The sequence below is a fragment of the Phyllobates terribilis genome, unplaced genomic scaffold (genome assembly GCF_046119375.1).
Source record: "Phyllobates terribilis strain yellow unplaced genomic scaffold, ASM4611937v1 Scaffold_11__3_contigs__length_659146591, whole genome shotgun sequence".
Classification (NCBI taxonomy): Eukaryota; Metazoa; Chordata; class Amphibia; order Anura; family Dendrobatidae; genus Phyllobates; species Phyllobates terribilis.
Genome location: NW_027362771.1, coordinates 436,808,535 through 436,830,657, shown reverse-complemented (window position 1 = coordinate 436,830,657; position 22,123 = coordinate 436,808,535). Strand labels below are relative to the sequence as shown.

At 42.5% G+C, this 22,123-nt stretch overlaps 2 protein-coding genes across 3 annotated transcripts in view; both read left to right on the top strand.

Annotated features, from left to right (window-relative positions):
• Nucleotides 1–6,420: 6,420 nt before the first annotated feature.
• On the top strand, nt 6,421–8,331 carry LOC141165228 (uncharacterized). The gene is made up of 3 exons (XM_073650855.1): nt 6,421–6,522; nt 6,646–6,792; nt 7,413–8,331. Exons 1-3 carry the CDS (start codon nt 6,449–6,451, stop codon nt 7,882–7,884), a joined length of 693 nt encoding a protein of 230 aa, XP_073506956.1. The 5' UTR covers nt 6,421–6,448; the 3' UTR covers nt 7,885–8,331.
• Nucleotides 8,332–13,248: 4,917 nt separating this feature from the next.
• Nucleotides 13,249–22,123, top strand: part of LOC141166501 (cell surface hyaluronidase CEMIP2-like) — a 130,428-nt gene continuing 121,553 nt past the window's right edge. For both annotated transcript variants that reach the window (XM_073653230.1, XM_073653228.1), the window contains exon 1: nt 13,249–13,388. The gene's annotated coding sequence lies outside the window, so the exon portion shown is untranslated. The remainder of the gene's footprint in view (nt 13,389–22,123) is intronic.

The window sequence follows — 22,123 nt, the reverse complement described above, 5'->3', positions numbered from 1 at the left end:
CAATTCATACAATTTTAGAGATATAGTTACTGTTTGTGAGAAATATTTTCACATAAACATACAGCAGCCTCTGAATTTAAAAGGCCTGTCCATAACTTTAAGATTGATGACCTACCCAATGGATAGGTCATCAATATAAGATCGGTGGGGACTATCATCATCGATGGCATCAACCAGATGTAAATAGTGTATGAAGCGGAACAGCACACCTCTGTAGACTACTTAATGGCTGCTGCCGAGAACTGTAGCTCAATTGAACAGAAATTAAGCTGCAGTTCTCAGCAATGGCCATAAAACAGTGTGTGGAGCTGTGCTGTTCGTCTCCATACACTATTTACATGTGACCGATGCCTGAGCTGATAAAGTCAGACCCCCACTGGTCTGATATTCCATGAATAGGTCATGAAAGTAGTAGTAGAAAATCCCTCAAAGAATTAGTCTTTCATGGTATTCCTGGAGAAGGGTTGAATGGTCATAATCCGTACTTCTCGTGAGGTTATTGCATAAGAGCTTCAAGATGTCCTTCAGGGGAGATAAATGTTTCAGGAAACAAAGAGCAGTTAAGAAAAACCTTATATCATTCTGAGAAAACTCCACAGCCAAAAGAAGCAGTAGCAAGAATCAGATAGAAGCTACTCAAGAAATTCCTGGAAATAGCGATCAGCTACAGACCATACTATCTCCACTCGTCTTAGGCCACGTTCACTCATTCAGTATTTGGTCAGTGTTTTGCCTCAGTATTTGTAAACCAAAACAAGGTGAGGAACAATCAGAGGAAAAGTATAATAGAAACATTTCACCATTTCTGTATTTATCACCCACTCCTGGTTTTGGCTTACAAATACTGATGTAAAATACTGATTAAAATACTGATCAAATACTGAAAGTGTGAACGTGGCCTTATATTCAAGCTTATGGTAATGTTAATATTCTCCACAAAACCAGATCACAGCAACCAAAAGCTATAAAGAGGAGGAGAAATAAAAAGGTAAAAGCAGGTGATATGTCCTAAAAAACTAATAGTCTACAATATTAGATTTCTTAGATCTGTTAAGGATGGTGTACTCACTTTGTTAATCCATGACAGAATGGCTGTATAATCATTGTATTAAAATGAGTATTTCTGACTCCAGCTATAAAGTGAGAGAGCTCATGAGTCCAGTGTATTCAGTCTTTACCCGTTAAGCCTCACAACTACAGCTTGTACTAAGAAGTGTGAGAGATCTCCAGCAACAGGGAGGAGGGACACTAAGGAGCTGTCAATCAGGCTAGGTGGAAGGAGATTGAGTGTAAACTTTCAAAAAGGATTATACAGCCGTTCTGACACAGATTTTGAAATTAATCTGATATATCTATTTATCAATGTCTGCAGTTTACACTGTAAAATCTGGATCTACAGATGTACTTTAAGAAAACAAAATCGATGATTCTAGCTATCAAGTTACATGTTACAGTTTGACAAATAGTAATGAAGTGAGAGCAGCCAATTTCTATCAACAATGTTTATCATCTTCATATGAATATCATCATTTTATCATTTATACTGGATAATTGTCATAGTGTTTGTTCAAAATTGTAGTAAATGAGCTTTAAAAAGGACCTTTCATGACTTTCACATTCTAAACTGGCTACGTCATGATAAAGGAGCTAAAGATCTGAATATAACATAGTTTTTATTTTTTTACCCCTCAAATCCGTATCAGAGATAATAATTTGTAAAGTTTCTATGCTAATTTCTCCTTCAATCAAGGTGGCAATGGCACCGATTCTTCTCTGGGGGCATTTACTTTTTCCCCTGTATGAGGATGCTCAATAATAAACATGCAGCTTTTTAGGGAAAATGCAAGAATTTGCTCCTAGAGAAGTTTAGCAATGACTCTCTCTGGCTGATCTGGTAAGACTGATGTGTTTGACAAGGTCACATGGAGATCTCACTGCCGTCACTTACAGTCAGGCCATAGTCCCACTATCAGTATTTGGTCAGTACGTTTTCTCAGGAGTGGGAGCCAAAACCAGGTAAGGAACAATCAGAGAAAAGGTATAATAGAAACAAGTCACCAATTCTGCATTTATCACCCACTCCTGGTTTCGGCTCCCACTCCTGAGAATAAATACTGACCGAATAGTGACCAAATACTGATAGTGGGGCCATGGCCTTACAGTCAGGCTTGGACTGGCCCACAGTGCCAAGCCGGTGGGCCCCTGTGCAAGAGTGGACCAACACCCTCTTATATGAGCAGTACTTGGCACTATATACTTGAATCACTATGTACAGACAAAGGCAGCATCTTATTCATTTAACAATCTACCCAGTTCATTGTTAGGCTATGTGCCCACAATGCAGAAATGCTCAGGATTTTTTCCTGAGCGTTTCTGCATCTCCCTGGCAGAAAAAACGCATGCGGATTGTACATGCGGATTGTACATGCGGATTGTACATGCGGATTGTATATGTGTTTTTCCTGCCAGGGACAAGCGGATGTGAAGCGTTCTTCACATGCATTTCTGCATGTGGGTTGACAAGCGCTTTTCAAGCGATTTTAGCATCACTTGGAAAGTGCTTGACAACTTGGTCACACTATATAAATCCATGCAAACAGCATGGATTTATATAGTGTGACCCGAGAGAATGTCAAAAAATAAAAAAAATAAATCTATACGTATCCCTCCGACGGCCCGCGCTGTTTTGCTTCACCGTCCTGGCTGTCGGCAGCGGTACACTGAAGGACCTGCCGACGTCAGCGTCGCGTGACCCGTCACATGACTATGACATCAGCGCAGGTCCTTCAATACATCGCGAAGTGTCGGCATGCGAGGAGGAGCGCACCGCGGGCCGCCAGAAGGTAAGTATATATTTATTTTTTATTTTATTCTTTTTTTTTACAGTTTTCTATAGTACCCAGGTCCGGAGGAGAGTCTCCTCTCCTCTAGACCTGGGTACCATCCGCACATTAGAACGCATATACAGTGATGCGTAATCCATGCGATCTAATGCAAGTGAATGGCGGCGAAAACGCAGCACTTCCGCAAAATAATTGGTAATGCTGCGTTTTTTTCCGCAATGATAATCCGCAGCGGAAATTTCCGCAGCATGTGCACAGCACATGCGGATTATCATTGGGGAACATGGCAGGCCTTCTACCATGTGTTTTTTAAGCATTTCTGCAGCGTTTTTGCCACTGCGGAAACGCTTAACAAAACGCATCGTGGGCACACAGCCTTATATAAATTTGTGATTGAGGATAATGTCTCGTTTGCATTGAGTCTAATCTCTCCTTCACACCATATATCCAAGCCCTTTCCTCTTCCTGCCGACTCCAACTCAAAAATATTTCCCGGATCTGCACATTCCTTACTCAAGAATCTGAAAAAGCACTAGTGCACGCCCTCATCATCTCCCGCCTCAACTACTGCAACCTCCTGCTCGGTGGCCTCCCTTCTAACACTCTCGCACCCCTCCAATCTATCCTAAACTCTGCTGCCCGACTAATTCACCAGTCCCCCCGCTATTCCCAGGCCTCTCCCCTCTGTCAATCCCTTCACTGGCTCCCCAATGCCCAGAGACTCCAGATCAAAACCCTAACCATGGTATACAAAGCCATCCATAACCTGTCTCCTCCATATATCTGTGACCTAGTCTCACAATACTTACCTGCACACAACCTCCGATCCTCACAAGATCTCCTTCTCTACTCCCCTCTTATCTCCTCTTCCCACAATCGCATACAAGATTTCTCCTGTGCATCCCCCCTACTCTGGAACTCTCTACCTCAACACATCACACTCTCGTCTACCGTGGAAACCTTCAAAAGGAATCTGAAGACCGACCTCTTCCGACAAGCCTACAACCTACATTAACCACCGCTCCACCATACTGCTGCACGACCAGCGCTACCCTCACCTATTGTATCCTCATCCATCCCTTGTAGATTGTGAGCTCTTGCGGGCAGGGTCCTCTCTCCTCCTGTCCCAGTCAGCGACTTCTATAGCCTAAGATTATTGTACTTGTTTTTATTATGTATACCCCTTTTCACATGTAAATAAATGGCGCTATAATAATAAATAATAATAATAGTTTAAAAGTGCTACCCTGGAATTGGCTACTGGTGGGCCCTTGGCACCCCAGTCCGACACTGCTTACAGTAATTATAAATGGGGAGGAGAGCAGAGCTGTGTGCCATTACATGCAACACTCCGCATCATTCTCAAGCAATGGGGAATATGACCCCAAGGCCTGGGATAGATGCAGAGCAGTGTACTGTATGTGGCATGTTGCTCACACGCTACTGTTCCCCTCTGTCATGTCATTCATAATGCAATAACATTACAGTGCAGAGAGAGGAGAGTGGAGGCAAGCGAGCAGCATGTCACTTATACCTCTCTCAATCTATCCCAGGTACCAGGGCTTTATTTCCCTATACCTAAGATAGATGTAGCATGTAATGACACACAGCTCTGCTCTCCTCCCCCTGTGCTTGCAATCACAGTAGGTGCCGGCAGTGAGATTTCCATGTGACCTGGTTAGACACATCAGTCTTACCATATTAAAGAAAGAAAAATGGTTCTAAGCTTCTCCCCCCTCCCCACATGTCACTGCCTGTTTATGATTGGGCAGCATCCTACAAGTTCCCCTTGGTTGAAGGGGAAATTATCATATAAATTTTAATTTTTAAACTTCAAACTTTGCAATATCTGTGCAACAGAGATGAAAATTTAAGAAATAAAAACTATCCCCAATTCATCAATACCAGAGTTGTTCATGCCCCTCTTGGCTGGGGAATGGAGTTAAAGGTGTCTGATTCATTAAGAGGTGCATGACTCTTATGAATCCGGCAAGTCTGAAAAGTGACGTGCACCTATGTATGCCAAATGTCTCATTCCAGTTAGAGACTGGAGTAATATTTCTGGCGTAAGGCACACCACAGCTCATCATGAATTAGATGAGCTGTGGCATCACACACTATTCTTAGCCTTTCCCACCCCTGCACCACCCATTTTGGTGAAGCTGAATGAAACTAATGAAAACGCCCTAAGCCACAACATTTTTGTGCAACCTTAAGTTGCGCAAAAATTTTTTTACTTCTCAAAGTGTTTTATGCAACATCTTTGGTGAAAAACACCATTGTTTTATATGCATCTTTCGCCCCTTTACCATGATAAAAAAAAACAAAACTAAGAGACAAGATGAGCATATATCAGGCAGGGCCAATTTTTCAGGCCACTTAGGGATTTTTCAGTGAGATTGTAACCACTTTCTGTTGCTTTCTCTGTTGTTTACTTACACATTTTTTCAGTATTTTTTAGGCTATGTGCCCACGATGCAGAAATGAAGCAGAATTTTTCTGCAACATTTCTGCATGTCCCTTGCCAGAAAAACGCATGCGTTTTTTAGACGCGTTTTTGACGCGTTTTTGTAAGCTTATTTAGGCTGTGTGCCCACGTAGCGTTTTTCAAGCGTATATGCTGCGGAATTTCCGCAGCGTAAACGCTTGAAAAACGCATGTATATCCGCACCCCATGGTCCCCAATGGCATTCCGCAATGTCAATGCCCATGCTGCGGATTTTTCCGCAGCGTATATGCTGCAGTCAAAAATCCGCAGCATGTTCATTAATTTTGCGGAAGCGCAGCGGAATCAATGTGCGGATGGTACCCAAGTCTGGATGAGAGGAGACTCTCATCCAGACCTGGGTACCAAAGAACCTGTAAAAAAAAGAATAAAATAAAGTTTATACTTATCTTCTGATGTTTTCCCTCCGTCGCGCTGTTGTCTGAAGGACCTGCCACGTCATTGAGTCATGTGACCCAACACATGACTCAATGACGTCACCGCAGGTCCTGCACACAACAGCGTGAGCCGCTCAAGCCTCCGGACGGGGCAGAGAATGCATCAGAAGGTGAGTATAAAGTTTATTTTTTTATTTTTTACCATTCTGAACAAGTTGTCAAGCACTTTTCCAAGTGATGCTTGGAGAAGTGCTTGATAACCCGCATGCGGAAATGCATGCAAAGACGCCTCACAAACGCTTCTACCTGGCGGGAAAACCGCATGTAATATCTGCATGCGATTTTCCCGCCAGGGAGAAGCGTAAAAAATATGCTTCAGGTCCGCAACGTGGGCACATAGCCTTAAGGCGTTTTGAGCACAAATAACTTATTGAAAAAAAAAAAAAAAAGAGGGAAATCCTGATGTCATTTCCTAGTTCAACCCCTCTTCACCATTTTGCTTTTTGCAAAAGACAGGATGCCACACGAATTGCAGCCCCTGCGGGTCAGCAGACCATGCCTAAACCTTCTGCTAATGACTTGCATAAATCTCCTGCACTACAACGTTGAGCAGGAAATATAAACTATATGTTTTTTTGGGGTACATTATTTTTATGTAGTGTGTGTACTAACCTTTTATTGTTCTATAGGAGCGTTTAAGGAGGAGAAGACGACCAAAAAAGATGTGTGTGCACCCTATCTTGCAGGAGCGGACGGACAAGGGCCACTTCAATGTTCTCTACCAGGATTTAAGGAGGTAAGATATATGTGAAGAAAGTATAATGTCACCCGTGTATGCTGTTTTTTTTAAGGTTTTGTTTGTATACTATGTTACAAAATTATCTTGTAATCCTTTTTTTTTTTTCTCTGTTTACTATAGTTTTCCTGAAAAATTTCAACAGTTCTGCCGTCTGAACATTACTGCATTTGATCGGCTGCTGAGCCTTATGTCTCCTGACCTGGACTACCAAGACACTGTAATGCGAAGGGCCATCTCTGCTGAGGAAAGCCTGCTCATCACCTTGCGGTAAGTTGAATGTTGATTTATATGTACCTGGTTTTGTTCGCCACCCTGTGGTGATGGCTGGTGTACCTGGTTTTGTTAGCCACCCTGCGGTGATGGCTGGTGTACCTGGTTTTGTTAGCCACCCTGCGGTGATGGCTGTGTACCTGGTTTTGTTCGCCACCCTGCGGTGATGGCTGGTGTACCTGGTTTTGTTCGCCACCCTTCGGTGATGGCTGGTGTACCTGGTTTTGTTAGCCACCATGTGGTGATGGCTCCCCTGTGTCTGTTTTTGTGTACATATTTTTGGCTTGACCATGAGATCACCATGCACAGAGATCAGATTGAAAAGGTCACTGATGTGTTAACTCTAGAGCAAACATCGTAGGCAAACACAGACACAAAGTCAAAACACATTATAAATTGATATGTGTGAACTCAAGAGCAAACAAAAGATGACAAAAAAAAATACAAAATGTGGAAACCCCCCCCCCCCCAAAAAAAAAATAAAACCACGCCCATTGCTGGAATAGTATTTTGTAATAAAGACCTTAATCTTTTAAAAGAGGAATCAATAATGGATTATTACTGTTGGCTTGTATTTCTTTTTATGGCTTTTCTAATTTTATATTTTTCCTTTTCAGATTTTTGGCCACAGGAGAAAGCTATACATCACTGCACCTCCAATTTAGGGTTGGTAAATCCACCATTTCCAGAATTGTGAGGTGCACATGTAGCGTCATCTGGCAGAAGTTGCAGCCCATTGTGATGACTTCTCCAACCGAGGAGACTTGGCTGCAGGTCGCAACAGGCTTTCAAACTGTGGCCAATTTCCCAAACTGCATTGGAGCTGTTGATGGCAAACATGTGAGAGTTCAGCAGCCACCACGATCAGGATCACGCTTCTTTAATTATAAGAAGTATTTTTCTGTGGTCCTGATGGCGGTGGCTGATGCACATTTCAAATTTGTTGCCATTGACGTTGGTGCTTATTGCAGTACTGGGGAATCTCGGGTGTTTCGATCATCACAGATTGGGCTGCAAATTCTTCAAGATGGCATAACGCTCCCAGCCCAAGACCTTTGCCGGGTTCCACACATCCAGTTCCTTTTGTGATGGTATCGGATGAGGCATTTCCCTTACAGACCAACCTGCTGTGCCCATACCCACGAAGGGCACTGAATGCCCGGCGGAGGATTTTTAATTATCGGCTGAGTCGTGCACGCAGATATGTGGAATGCACCTTCGGAATCATGTGTAGTCAGTGGAGGATCTTTCACACTGCCATCCAGTTGGATATGGAGACCGTTGACACTGTAATTAAGGCATGCTGTGTACTCCACAACTATGCTCTTGAATACAGCACTGAGCAAGATGAGGAGTCACAGCTATCTGAATTAATTCCAGTTGTCAACTCCGGTCAGGGAAGGCCATCCAACTCTGGTGCCAGGGTGCGAGAAACCTTCGCTGACTACTTCATGAGTCCTGAAGGTGCCGTGCACTGGCAATACTCCTGTGCTGGTGTTGAGCAGCCTGACCAGCAGAGAAGATCTGATGAACAATAAAAGAAGAACTTCCTGCTTTTTTTTTGTTAAAATAAAAATGTACAAAAAAGTGTTTATAAAAAAAAAAAATTTTGGTTAAATTTTAATTTGTCTAAAATATTTCTTGAATTGCAACCTTCTACGTATTGTTTTCCGACCATACGTCAACGCAAAAGTGAACAACCCACAAGGATCAGAGCCTGTAAATTGGCATTACTACCTAGAGCACTCCTCCAAAGTACTGTCTGCTAAAGTCATCCCTCACCATTGTTATTTGCTTGCGCTAAGAGCAGAACTAGCAAAGAACAGTGTTGAGAGTAGTATTCATCCAAAAAATTGTTGTGGTCCAAAATATGAAAGTATATTTCTAATTTAAAAATGACTGTATACAGCCGACCACATACGTAGATTAGTATGAACAAATTTGAAAAATGTAGAGTTCCTCTGACCTGCGCCATAGTGAGCGCAGATCAGGGTAACACTTTTTCATTTAAACCCAATCCAACCACATATACACTTGAAAAGTAAAATTAACAGATAGTTTAACAATTTTTTTTAATACATAATATAGAATAACTTTAAAAACTTTGTAAAAACAACAAACTTCTAGAAAATTTAATCGGACAAACATTGCCCATAACTTGGGAATAAATTACACATTGTGTATGGCACACCTGTCCTGTCATCAGTTTAGGGCCATAAAATACGGGCAGCACCTGTAGGTTGTTTAATTATATAAAAATAAACACCTTTTCTTACAGTCCCCTACGCCTGAAGCCTGGTATAGGTGACCATAAGAAAAGGTCTTTGTTAATTGTCTGATTCTCTACAACATTGTGTATCTATCGACCTACAGGTGCTGTCTGTATTTGCTAGGGTCCAAAAATGATGACAGGGAGGGGTAAAATTATTGAACTACAAGTTATGAAGGTCTTGTTCGAAGCTGTACCCAGGAAACATTTCTTGTGAAAAACTCGAGTTGGGGGATGGTCCTCTGACAAATGCTGATCCACCATGAGCCATTTGGCGACCATAACTTGGTTGCATATCTTCAGGACGGTATGCTGCAACCTGCCCAAATTGCTGGGTTGCAGCTGCTGGTGGTGGTGGAGGCACACTGGGATTGAATAAATTAAATATTCCACATAGTACGGCTGGGGGTGAGGGCATAACTGATGCCTCATCAATTGCCATGACCATAGCGCCTGCTGCAGTCATGTACATGTTCTGCCTATCTCGTGGCATAGATCTGATGCGGGCAGCTTGGGCTGAGCAAAATTTATCTATGGTATCTTCCTCGGCTGCCCTTTCCACAAGGCTGAGGGTCCGATTTGTGAGGGCTTCAAGCACAATTGTCCCACCCCCGATGCTTTTGGCCTTTTTTTTGCCCGCCCTTCTCGATGCCACGAGATGAGCAGAACCAGACCCCCTCCCAGTGGGCCTCGACACATCACCAGCAGAGCTACCAGCATCACTTGGAGCAGGAGCAGGAGCATCAGTCACCAAACCCGTCCCGACGTCCGCTGGATTTGACAAAGAATGTGCGGGACAACCAGATGTTGAAGACGCCGAAGCAGATGGATCCGGTGAGGAAAGCTGGAAAAAGTCCTCGGATTCCTCCTCTACTTGCTCAGTGGTTGTGTCCTCTTCTGCTGTTGGGGCCCTGATGTTTCCTTCAGTTCTGTATAAAATAAAAGGTAAAAACCAATGTAAATACAACATTTTTGGAAACATTTCAATTAATATGTTTTGGGAATTTACCTCCGCAAACTCCTGCTGCTTAGTATGAAGGCCAGCTTGTCCGCAAAAGGAACTTTTCTTTTTCTTGGCGATGAGCCACTTTGCACCGACTGGTGATACTTCACCAGCCGGTCGGTGACCGATCTCCACCGATTTTTAATATCAGATACTGCAATAACAAAACCAAAACAATTTATGAACTGCTGTAACACCAAAATGCTATTATAAATAGATATAAAAATAAATGTAAAAATCAAAACTTACTAATTTCCTCTTGGGCATCACGTTCCGCATTCACCCACTGGGGATAGATTTGGCTCAACACAGAGGCCCAGGCGTCCTTTTTCTTCTGCTTGTCTTTGTATTCATCACTAGCTCGGTCCCATATTTCGGGATATTTTTCAATCTAGAGTGAATAATAACGTCTGTGAATATTATTTTTAAAACAAAATGGAGGAATAAAAGATTACCAAAAAAAAGCAAAACATATGGAGATATCTACGCACACACACCAACACCAACCCCTCACCTATATTGTACGGTTCTTTCACACCTCAATCTCCGGGACGAGTGTTGATGCCATTTTCCACACATAGCGGAGACCCACACACAGACCCATTGCAAAGCATGCTCGGTCACACTTATCTGTAGTAACGTGGATATGTGGACGTGAGAAATCAACCTTACAGCGTATGCAGGAGCTTTCAGTGAATGAACGTACATACACTGTACAATAATGTTTCAGCTTAATAAAATCTTTTAACAAAAAAAAAAAAGTGGGCTCACGCATAGTTTTAATAACTAGCAAAGGGAAAGCAGACGGTTGATGGCTGATGTTATAGTCTGTGAAGTAGCCAATAACCATGGACCCTTCCCTTGCTATTAATATCAGGCCGCAGCAGTTAGCTTAGCCTTTACTGGCTAATTGTACAGGGGGTTCACCCCAAAAAAACATGGGGTCCCCGTATAAATTGAAGCCAGCAAAGGCTAGCCGCTTTGCCTTTTCTGGCTACTATATAGGAAGACCCCCCACAAAAAAATGACATGGGGTCCCCCTATAAATTGTAGCCAGCAAAGGCTAGGCGGACAGCTGCGACCTGATATTAATAGCCTAGAAAGGGGCCATGGTTGTAGGCCCCCTCCCAGGCTATAATATCAGCCCTCAGCCGCCCCAGATTTGGCGCATCATATTTGTGCGCCAAATCTGGCGCTTAGCCTCGCTCTTCCACGCTGCCCTGGTGCGGTGGCAGGGGATAATAGTGGTGGGGTTCATGTCAGCGCCAGCTGCCATGAAGCCCAGGTTAGTAATGATGGGCGTCTATTAGACACCCCCATTACTAACCTACAAAGTGTTAAAAAGAAAAAAAACAGACACCCAGAAAAAAATAATTTATTTGAAATAAAACACACAATTTTATTTAATTCTAAGTTTACTAAAAAAAAAATAGTTACCTGTTCATGTTCCAGCGCTGATCTCCCATGCACAGCTGTCACATCTGGAGATGGTGACAGCTGTGCATGGCTGCTGTAAGCTCACGCTGCCGGGAACACGTCCGCTCCCGGCAGCGTGAGCCCTGACTGAGGTCACCGGAGTGCATTCAGTCAGCGCAGCTCCGGTGACCTCCTTTACGGCCCTGCTGTACCGTGGGAATTTCTCACGGTACAGCAGGGCCGTAAAGGAGCTGACCGGAGCAGCGCTGCCTGAACTCCGGCGAACCCGCTTATGCAATGACGGGGCTCCTTTACGGCCCCATCATTCTAGCGGCGGCAGGGGTTCAGAGCGGTCACATTCTTTGTGGCTGCTCTAAACTGGAGATCTTCGTTGGACACTCGATTTGGAAAACTACGGAGGGATAAGGATAAGGTTGTGGTTTATTATTTTATATTTTATTGCAGGAGATCGATGGCTTCGGGGAATTAGGTGTCTAGGTGAGTATAGGTGTATTTTTTTATTTTTTACCTTATTTTAGGTGGCAATCGGCGGGGACAGGTAATGTATAAAGTTTTTTTTAGGTAACCACTGGCCACCAATGAAAAAAAAAAAAGGGGACAGTAGATTAAACAATCTTGGGGCCAATAAAACAAAAAAGTGTAATAAAGGGAATATGATGGCACCGCACCCCCCCCCCCAAAAAAAAAAAAAGTAGGGGGGGGGGAATAAATAGGGTCAATAATATATGGAGGCACATATGGGGGCTATTAAATTTAATTTTGGGGCACATTTTACAGCAGGAGCAGGCTGATGGGAACTACTGCTCCCATCGAGCTGCTCCTGCTGGCACTAGTTTGACTGGGGACAGACATAGGCCGATGGGAGTAGTAGTCTCTCGTCGGTCTATGTCTGCCTGCTGACACCCGCACACACAGACCCCACACACACACCACACAGACACATACAGACACTTACCACACTAATCATGAATCCCACGTTGAGATTCATGCGCTTATACCATCCCAGATGAGCAGCCATGATCTTGACAGACGGGAATATTATGGGATTCTCGTCTTCCGGGATTATGGGATGCTCATGGGATGGATGGATGGAACGCCCAATTGTGAGGTCACTTCCTATTTGCTGCGGTTCTGAGGTACAAGACCGCAGCAAATGCGCTTCAATTCCGCAAGTATTTTTACGTATTTGCGGATTTGAAGCGGCCCAATGCAAGTCAATGGCGGCGATTACGCCGCGCTTCCGCAAAATGAAATGACATGCTGCGGATTTTTCCGCGCAGCATAAACGCAGCGGAAAAAAACGCAGCGTGGGCATTGACAGTGCGGCTTGTCATTGAGGACCATGGTGGGGCGGATTACCAAGCATTTTTGAAGCGTTTACGCTGCGGAAATTACGCAGCATATACGCTTGTAAAACGCTACGTGGGCACCCAGCCTTATCTTTGGAATTTTTTCTATTTCTGTTTGTTTTTTAATGCATATCCATTAACATATTAATGATTTTATTCTCATAAAGGGGATTTTTTCCTAGTATTAGCTCCTTCTCCCCCTTCCCTTTATAGCTAATTAGCCCATTACATTTGGCATATTATACAATAGAAAATACATCTTACTATATTGAGATTTTGTATTGGCGAAAGGATAGTAAATATTAATGGATTTACCATCAGGTCTCAGGGTCTTGGGAGACCACATCTTTGCCTTATTTGTAACAGCTGTTTCTTCTTACATGTGGTCTTGGAGTGCGCACAAAGCCAGTCTGAGGGGGGTACAATGGATTATTTTGGGGAAAGTGTCAGTATTCTTACTCTGAGCCACACTCGGTCGCTGCACATTATTCCTGTAGTTGAAGACACTCTGTGCTTGCTGGAAACCATTGCAGAGGTAAGTGTTACTTTCTTTACTTTCAGCGTACTAATCACAGCAAAAAGAAGCAAAGTATAAACTTATTTGTATTATGAAGTTTTCTAGCTTAAAATTTAGCACTCAAACGTGTCTGCCAAGTTTATATATTAACTTCAGACCCGTGTGCAGTGTGGGGAAAACACAATGAGGCAGCTTTATTATTCCCATCATTGTTACTGGGTTAACTCTGTGTTAAATTCATTTTAACACCATATTATTTGATATGGTACACACTACACCGCTAGTCCCTAGAGCAGGTGAAAGGTTTGACTTGGCATACAATTACTTAGCTTTTGAAGCATGCTTACATACATCAGATTATATGGCCTGGCTTTCTAAGAAAATTCTGACACATATAAACATATCCGTAAAGGGCAAATATAAGGGGTCTGTGGGATACCCTCCCTGGTATATCGCAGACACTTATGATGCAAACAGAAGAACTTTTCTTTTTCGTAACAAGGCGACACTGACTCCTCATGGTAACTATAAGGTTATGGTCATACGTGATAGAAAAAAACCAGTGCAGTTTGTCAAATCTCATACATTCACTTTGCTGCTACTGTTCTTCGCTGTTTATTTTCCACCACCAAAATCCATATGGAAAATCTACAGCAAATCCACAGCATGGGAACAAGCCCTATGTGGTTCACAGACATAATGGTTACAGTCTCCAAAACAGATATAATGCTTGCGAGTTACTGTCATACTTTTAAAACAATCTTCTGGGAACTAATTTCCGGGAACTAATGGTCTGGTGCCCAATATGGATGATGGCTATTGGCCTGACCTTCAGTGGGTGCCAGTGAGACTACTCCCTACAACATTATTATCCTGTTTAAAAGGAACCTGTTATGTTTGATAATGCTATTAACCTGCAAATATACAGTCAATCTGCAGGCTAATAGCATTATGAAGCTGCCTGGCCGCAGTACTGAAAGTGCACCATCGAGGAAGAAATAAACGTAATTTCTCTCAGGAGCCGCCAGCTTTCAGTCATGCAGGAGCTATTACAGTCACCGCTCACAGCACTGAGAGCAGCGGCTGTAAGCATGCCCTGGCACTGGCTGACAGCCGGCTCTACAGTGCATCAGTACAGAGCAGGCTGTCAGTCAGTGTCAGGGCAAACTTACAGTGCTGTGGCTGTAATGGCTCTGGGCATGCCTATATGACTGAAAGCCAGCGGCTACTGGGAGAAATTAAGTCCATGTTATGGGCTAGATGCAAACAGTCCGCCTTAGGGGCAATTATCACCACCTTTGATGTAGCCCCTATTTGCTAATGAGGAAGTGCACAGTAAATGTTTGCTCTTCCAGAAATTGTCAGCTACTTGCTAATTCATTTACATACAGAAGAGGATGCTTCAGTGACTAAGAATTTTGATTTATCTAATTCATATCTCAATTCATAACAGTTCATATAACTTTACAGCATTCTATTTTAGGCAATAATTTCCTTTTTAAATATACATCTCTTTATAGCAGTGTGACCAAATTCAGGTCCTAATTACTTCTTCTGTAGTGCTTCTATAGAGGATTGTAGCCAGTAATTGCCTAACTAGATATAACTTTACAATTTATACTCTTTGATCCTGGGAATCTCTTTCACTGTTTCAAAGGCCAAATGTATGACTTTCATGATCCATGTACAGACTGCGATTTACAGATGATGCCTCATAGGCAGTGGGTACATGGACTGTGAATGCGGATCAGTGAAGCTTGCCTTACTTGGAGGAGGGGGGTAACTACAGATGCAGCTCCAATATCAATAATTCTCTGGTGCATTCATCAGAAGACACAATTCTTTCTACATCACAGCACACTCTCATATTCTGAGCCTCTATTGGCATTGACCATGTCATCGTGCAATCAGGTCAGTCCTAATATGATGCTGAGGTTGCTGGAGCTTTATTGATGTTTCTGGCAATGCTCAGTACCTGGCTTCTTGCTCTCAGACACTCCAATCTCTGAAGCCCTCTCTCAATCTCAGAGTGAGGGCTTCTAGTTTCAGGACCCATCTCTCACACTCAGGGGTGGATTAAGAGTAGCCAGGGCCCCGGGCAATTTAGAAGGCGTGGGCCCCCCCTCCAGGTACCACATGTATCATGTGAAATGTCACATGATCTTCATTTGATAGATCATGTGATAGGTCATGTGAGTAACACACAGAAGTTCTGATCACATCTATAGATGGAAAATGGCGGAATCTTTTTTCCATTATGTACAACCCTATACATAACATAGAACTATATATAGCAGAGCAGGGGTCTCATGAGAGACCATGACTGTTGTGGAGGCCAAACCAATAGGCTGAAATTAATTCTGCTCAATATTAATATTAACAAAATAATAAAAAAATTATATTCATTGTATGACTTAATATTGAGCAGAATTAAGTATGCTGACATCACCCTATATACAGTATGAGTCCCCATATAACTCCCTATGCACAGTATAAGCCCCACATAGCTCCCTATATACAGTATGAGCCCCACTTAGCCTCCTATATACAGTATGAGCCCCACATTGTCTCCTACATACAGTATGAGCCCCACATAGCTCCCTATATACAGTATGAGCCCCACATAGCTCCCTATATACAGTATGAGCCCCACATAGCTCCCTATATACAGTATGAGCCCCACATAGCTCCCTATATACAGTATGAGCCCCTCATAGCTCCCTATATACAGTATGAGCCCCACATAGCTCCCTATATACAGTATGAGCCCCCATATCCTGCCTATATACAGTATGAGCCCCCATAGCCTCCCTATATTCATTATGAGCCCCCCACATAGCTCTATATATACAGTACAGACCAAAAGTTTGGACACACCTTCTCATTTAAAGATTTTTCTGTATTTTCCTGACTATGAAAATTGCACATTCACACCGAAGGCATCAAAACTATGGAACACATGTGGAATTATATACTTAACAAAAAAGTGTGAAACAACTGAAAATATGTCTTATATTCTAGGTTCTTCAAAGTAGCCACCTTTTGCTTTGATGACTGCTTTGCACACTCTTGGCATTCTCTTGATGAGCTTCAAGAGCATACCATACATTTTTTGTACAGAGATATACACTGTACTGATCACACCTGGACCTGCACACAGGGCCTCACATATCATATATGGAGCAGTATAGTATGTGATGTCCTGTAGGTTCAGGGTTGATCAGACAGTATAGGATCCTGTCTGCTGATGTCTGTGGTCGCTCTGCTGGAGCTCAGTGTGATTTATTTTCCTGCAGATCTGGTGACACTGGAGCCGATGACCCAGAGTGACCTGATCTGCAGCAAAGGTCAGAGTCCTGCAATAGGTCACACTGAGCCCCAGCAGAGCGACCGCTGAACGGACAATATGGAATCCTTTGTGCACTTATCAGGAGGGGTGCAGCGTCCTGCAGCCCCCTCCTCACTCCAGACATCCTGCCCTGGGCCCGACCTCATTTACCGACATCCACTGAGGTCCAATGCACGAGCTCCTCTCCGGCAGGATGATGCAGCTCCAGGCGCCGCTGTGGGACGTCAGTCCTGGAGACGCAGCCAGTGCAGTGCAGGGGGCGTGTCTGCCTCCCTGTGATGTGACAGGCCAGCGTCTAACAGCATGTAGGTACAGTGCGGTCCCCCTGCCTCTGCCCTGCAGGAAACATTATAATGAGGGCAATCTGGCAATGGGCCCCACGGAGCCTCAGGCCCCGGGCGGTAGCCCAGATCATCCTCATTATAATCCGCCTATACTCACACTGTCCAAAACATAGTAGCTAGATGGCCTTCACTCCTCCTCAGGCTTTACTCATTCCCTGGCCTCTCTTCCAGAGTTCACGACATGCTCCATAATGCTGACTAGGCCCACACTTCTGCTCACTCATAGGGGCTCTGACCACCTTTATCATCACCTCAAACACAACAGGTGTAGCCTACAGGTATAGCGGTGCAGTAACGTGCACCAGTAGTGGCTCTATCTCAATGACACCTGATCCTCCTACAGGATTACATCCAGAAAGCTGTTCCTGGTGTCATCAACTAATGCAGGAGAAAAAGAAGTGATGCAGCTTCCGATCCAAAAGTTGTATGTAAAATATAAGTTTCTTTATTTTCAAATACTTAAAATAGGCAATCAAAAAATACACACTGATAATCTGGAGACGTGGTGGGACCAACCAAGTTTAAGAGCACATGTAGCGCTCGAAATGCGTCTGATTGTCATTATTAAATCCCCATGTCCCCTCACACCTCCAGATCGTCGGTGTGTATTGTTTGTTTGCCTATTTTAAGTATTTGAAAATAAAGGAACTTATATTTTATATACAACTTTAAAATCGGAAGGTGGATCACTTTTTCTCCTGCATTCACCGTACGCTGGGCAGTGGCGTTGAACATGGGCTTCCATGCTGATTGAACAGATTGAAGGGTGAGCTGGTATTTCCTTTTTTACTTGGTCATCAACTAATATAGGAATGGCAACAATGGTAGGTACAACACACAAACAATAGAATACAGTATTAGGCTTTACAATATTTAACACATTTCATTAACATAACAATGTAAAATTGTAAAGAAGCAAGTATGGTCACTTACAGTTCACCCTTACACAAAATTCAGTCTGTAGGACCCAGTTTATGCAGTTTTGTGGCCAAATCTAAGAATGGCTATTTCAATAAGTATAAAGACATGGGCACATGGGATTATTCTACTGTGCAATGTCCTCACATGGTGGATTCCACTGCAGAAATGCTGCAGATCTGCCACAACTTTCACCCTTTGCAATGTGAAGCCCAAATTGACATGCTGTGGATTTCAAACTTGCAGGATCCGTCAAATTATGATTCTGATTTTGTAAAATCTCATCAGCAATGCTTATGTGCATATGACCCTAGAGATTTTATTACATATCTCCTTCTATAAGGCCATTGTCAAATACAGCTAGCAAAAAACCATTTCTACAGCTGTAAATATCAGCAAGACCACCAGTCCATCACCTAATGTAACAGCATCATAGGCCCTCATTCACTCTTTTTTACAAATTAAAAATAGATGAAAATTACTGCACCCAAGTGTGAACAGACCAAGTTCCTATGTCAAAATGTTGCATATCAGCAACTAATCCCACAGTCTTTATTGTATCTTTTCTTACTGACATTAGCTGGATCAAAATTTTCTATTTGATAAAGGCATTGATATTTTGTGAAAATTATTTTACTAATAAGCCTAGGTGGACCCAAAAGGAGAAAAAAAAAAACAGCTAATCACTGGACCCCCTGTTGCACCTCCATATTATTGCCAATGCCATCCAGGTGTCAGGTGACCTTTGCAGTAGTCTTGTTCCATCTGAACAGGCAGAAAGAACTAGGAAGAAGCAGCCAGGATTAGTGGGACACCAATAGCAGTAAGGAGTGATGGAGGTCCAGTAGGTGACTGTTTTTTTTCTCTCATAGGACCAGCACAGGCCTATTTTTAAACTAATAAAAAGTAGCGGACCACCCCTTTAAGTACTTTGACAATACTATCAATATCAGTATCAAGCTTAATATATATTACTGTCCTATGGCTACTAGGTGCTATGAACTTTTGGCACTCCTCAGGCCGCTGTACATAGTTCTGTGTCTCAGAATACTAAGGAGCTATTCTCCCTGAGGCTAGAGCTACACAGTGCTTCGGTCATGTACCACTGGGATCATAAAATCGCGCTGTGGCATAGTGAGTAACGATTATGACTATGATGCCATTACCATACGGGACATGATACAACCATGACACAACAGTCGATGCAGTAGCAGGTCATACACAAATTGAACAAATATATTTGTCAAATGACTTAGGCCTCAATCACACGTTCGTGTTGTTCTATCTGTGTTTTTCACTGAAACAACACGTACCCATTATAGTCTATGGGCCTGTTTACATGTCCATATTTTACATGGACCATATGTTCGTGTAAAACTCAACAGTTGGAACTGGAAAGTAGTAATTTCTGTAATTTGTCAAATGGTGACATTGTGTTCAAATCTAGCAATTCTAATTTGTAGCCCCTGTAATCCAGGGTGCCGGCCCTTGAGTTATTCCAAACATTGGTGGATGGAATGAGATCTAAAAATTCTCCATGATTAAACGTTAACCCAGTCTGTTCACAGAAATCATAGTAGAGGGCATTCCATAGAAATCAAAGATTTGCAGCACAATAGTAATCAAATCATCCGTTGATAAAGCAGGTTGCATTGTAGTTATGGATTCGTCCTTATATTGTAAACTGGTTAAATCCCTTCACAGCAATGGTAATACATATAGGCTCCTGTCTTCTGATCCCACTATTTTGTTCAAAAGCATTCTTTCCAAATGTTTAGATGAGCGAGTGACTATGGGTCTGTTAAATATCAAGGCTAAAAATGCTTGTTGCCTGATAACCCTATAATCCCCATTTTTCATGGTCTTCCCAAGACCCACAGAGATGTTCACTCAATGAAGGATTCAGTGAATGGCTAGATGGACATTTACAGCCATTGGTCACTAGGATTCCAGGGTATCTTAAAGGACACCTCTGCATAAATTCAGATTAATAAATTTCTTTGGAGTGATTTTTCTTTCACGTGTGATGTCATCAACTTATATTCTGTCGTTCCACACTCCTTAGCCATGACAGCCATTCGTTACAATTTAGACCATTAAAGTAGCTATACCAATGAACTAAAAAAATATATTCTTTCTGTTCTTCATTGCTTATTGGGTCATAATTATTTTATGCTTGATTCTGATTTTTTTCTTCAGATTGAAGGTGTCCCGATGGGCTCTAAATTTTCCTCATCTCTAGCAATTCTGTTTATGACATGGTGGGAGGAGGAATTTATTTTTAATAATGCCAATCCCTTTTCTTCCCACAGTCTGGTACAGCCGATACATGGACGATCTTTTGGTTTGGTTCGGTGATGTGTTGGTCGTTCCAGACTTTGTGTCATATTTAAACAATAATGAGTACAATTTGCGTTTTATTCCTGGGCCCCTCAGTGATCAAGTACCTTTTTAAATATCCTTTTAAAAGGCAATTCGAGCCTAGGCAGGGTAGAGACGTCTGTATACAGAAAAGATGTGGCTGATATTACGATTTTACAAGCCATCAGTTGTCATTCCGTCACACAATCAGAGCTATCCCATATGGCGAGTTCCTTTGTGCCAAGTATATCTGTTCTGATGATACTACCTTCTATCACGAGGGGACCACCATCAGTAACAGACGTCATGATAGAGGATATGGTAAACACTTTGGCAAACATTTAATGTGGTATGAAATAAACCTAGAAACAATGTTTCTAGGTAAATGAAAAATTTAAACCTCTATTTCCTGCGTCTTTCTCTACATTTTTTAGTCCACAGTAAGGCCAAAAAAAAAATATCATCCTAAAATATTTACCAGTGGTGAATCAAGATGAGGTGCTCAGGAAGATTATTCAATGGGGGTTACAGATGTGTGGCCAGGAGAGGACGATCTTTGGCCAAAATCCTCTCCCCAAGTGTTTTTTTTTAATAGAAACCCATTTCCGAACAGACCTGGTTATCCGTTAGAGACTTTTTTAGGTGTGCTGGCAGTGGCTGTAATGTGTGTACTTTTGGCCAAAACAAAAAATCAACTTTTTCCTTACCGAAAGGAGCAGAGTGCAAGATTGATGCTTTTATCAACTGCAGTTCGCACCACGTAATATATTGTATCGAAAGTGACAGTTGCAGTGTTAGATACATTGGATATACAACCTGAAAGTTATAAAAATCGAATTGCAGAGCAACTTTTCAATATAGGTAATAAGATCTCAACATATTCAAGGGCGGCAAAACATTTTGTCGGCATTCATAATGGTGATACCTCCAACCTCCGTTTTTTTGCTATTGAAAAAGTGCCACACCCCAAAAGAGGAGAGATCTGGCAAAGACAACTCACATTGTGAGAGGCTTATTGGATCCTGACACAGAATTTGTTTTTCTTTAATTAGTTATTCTTATGTTTGACAGTTTTTAATTTGGGTACTTTTTGGGTAATTTATTAGCATATTAAATGTAATGTTTCCCCATTGCTGTATACGTTCACTCTGGTGATTATTTAAATAAATGAAAAACAGATTTCCCATAGCCTCTTTCTCTGTCTTGTGATTAAGGGCGTTTGTCGTGCAAGAAACATGTCAGGTTTTTAAGTTGCTATGTGGTTCTACCTATTTTTATGGAATTTTGAATAAAGATTGTTTTATTATATTGGATCGCTGTACCGGCATTTTCCTCCTTCTCTGAATATTCCAGTAAACTAACGAACCAGGACTAGTCCGCTGAGGCGATTATTCACTGATGCTAGTCTGGGCTCAGGAGCTGCAGTAACACCCCTTGGATGTGATTGACAGTCCCCATACTGTTGGCATCTTCACAGTTTGTGCATCTCCCGGCATCTCTCTTTCCCTATCACAGCTCTGCTAATACCTTGACATTCAAAAAGTAGAAGCTTCTGTGAGCCCACTGCAGTGCAAATCTGTGTCCGGAGGAGGTGCGATGCGGGGAGGAGTGCAAACTGAAGGTGCCAGCAATGCGGGGACTGTCAATCACTGTCAGGTGGCGGGAGTGCAACTGCTGAACCCGGACTAGTGTCGGTCAATAAATGCCTCACCGGACTAGTCCTGGTTTGTTAGAATACAGCGTGGTGCTATATAAGTTGACTTATGTCCAATATGTGTAGG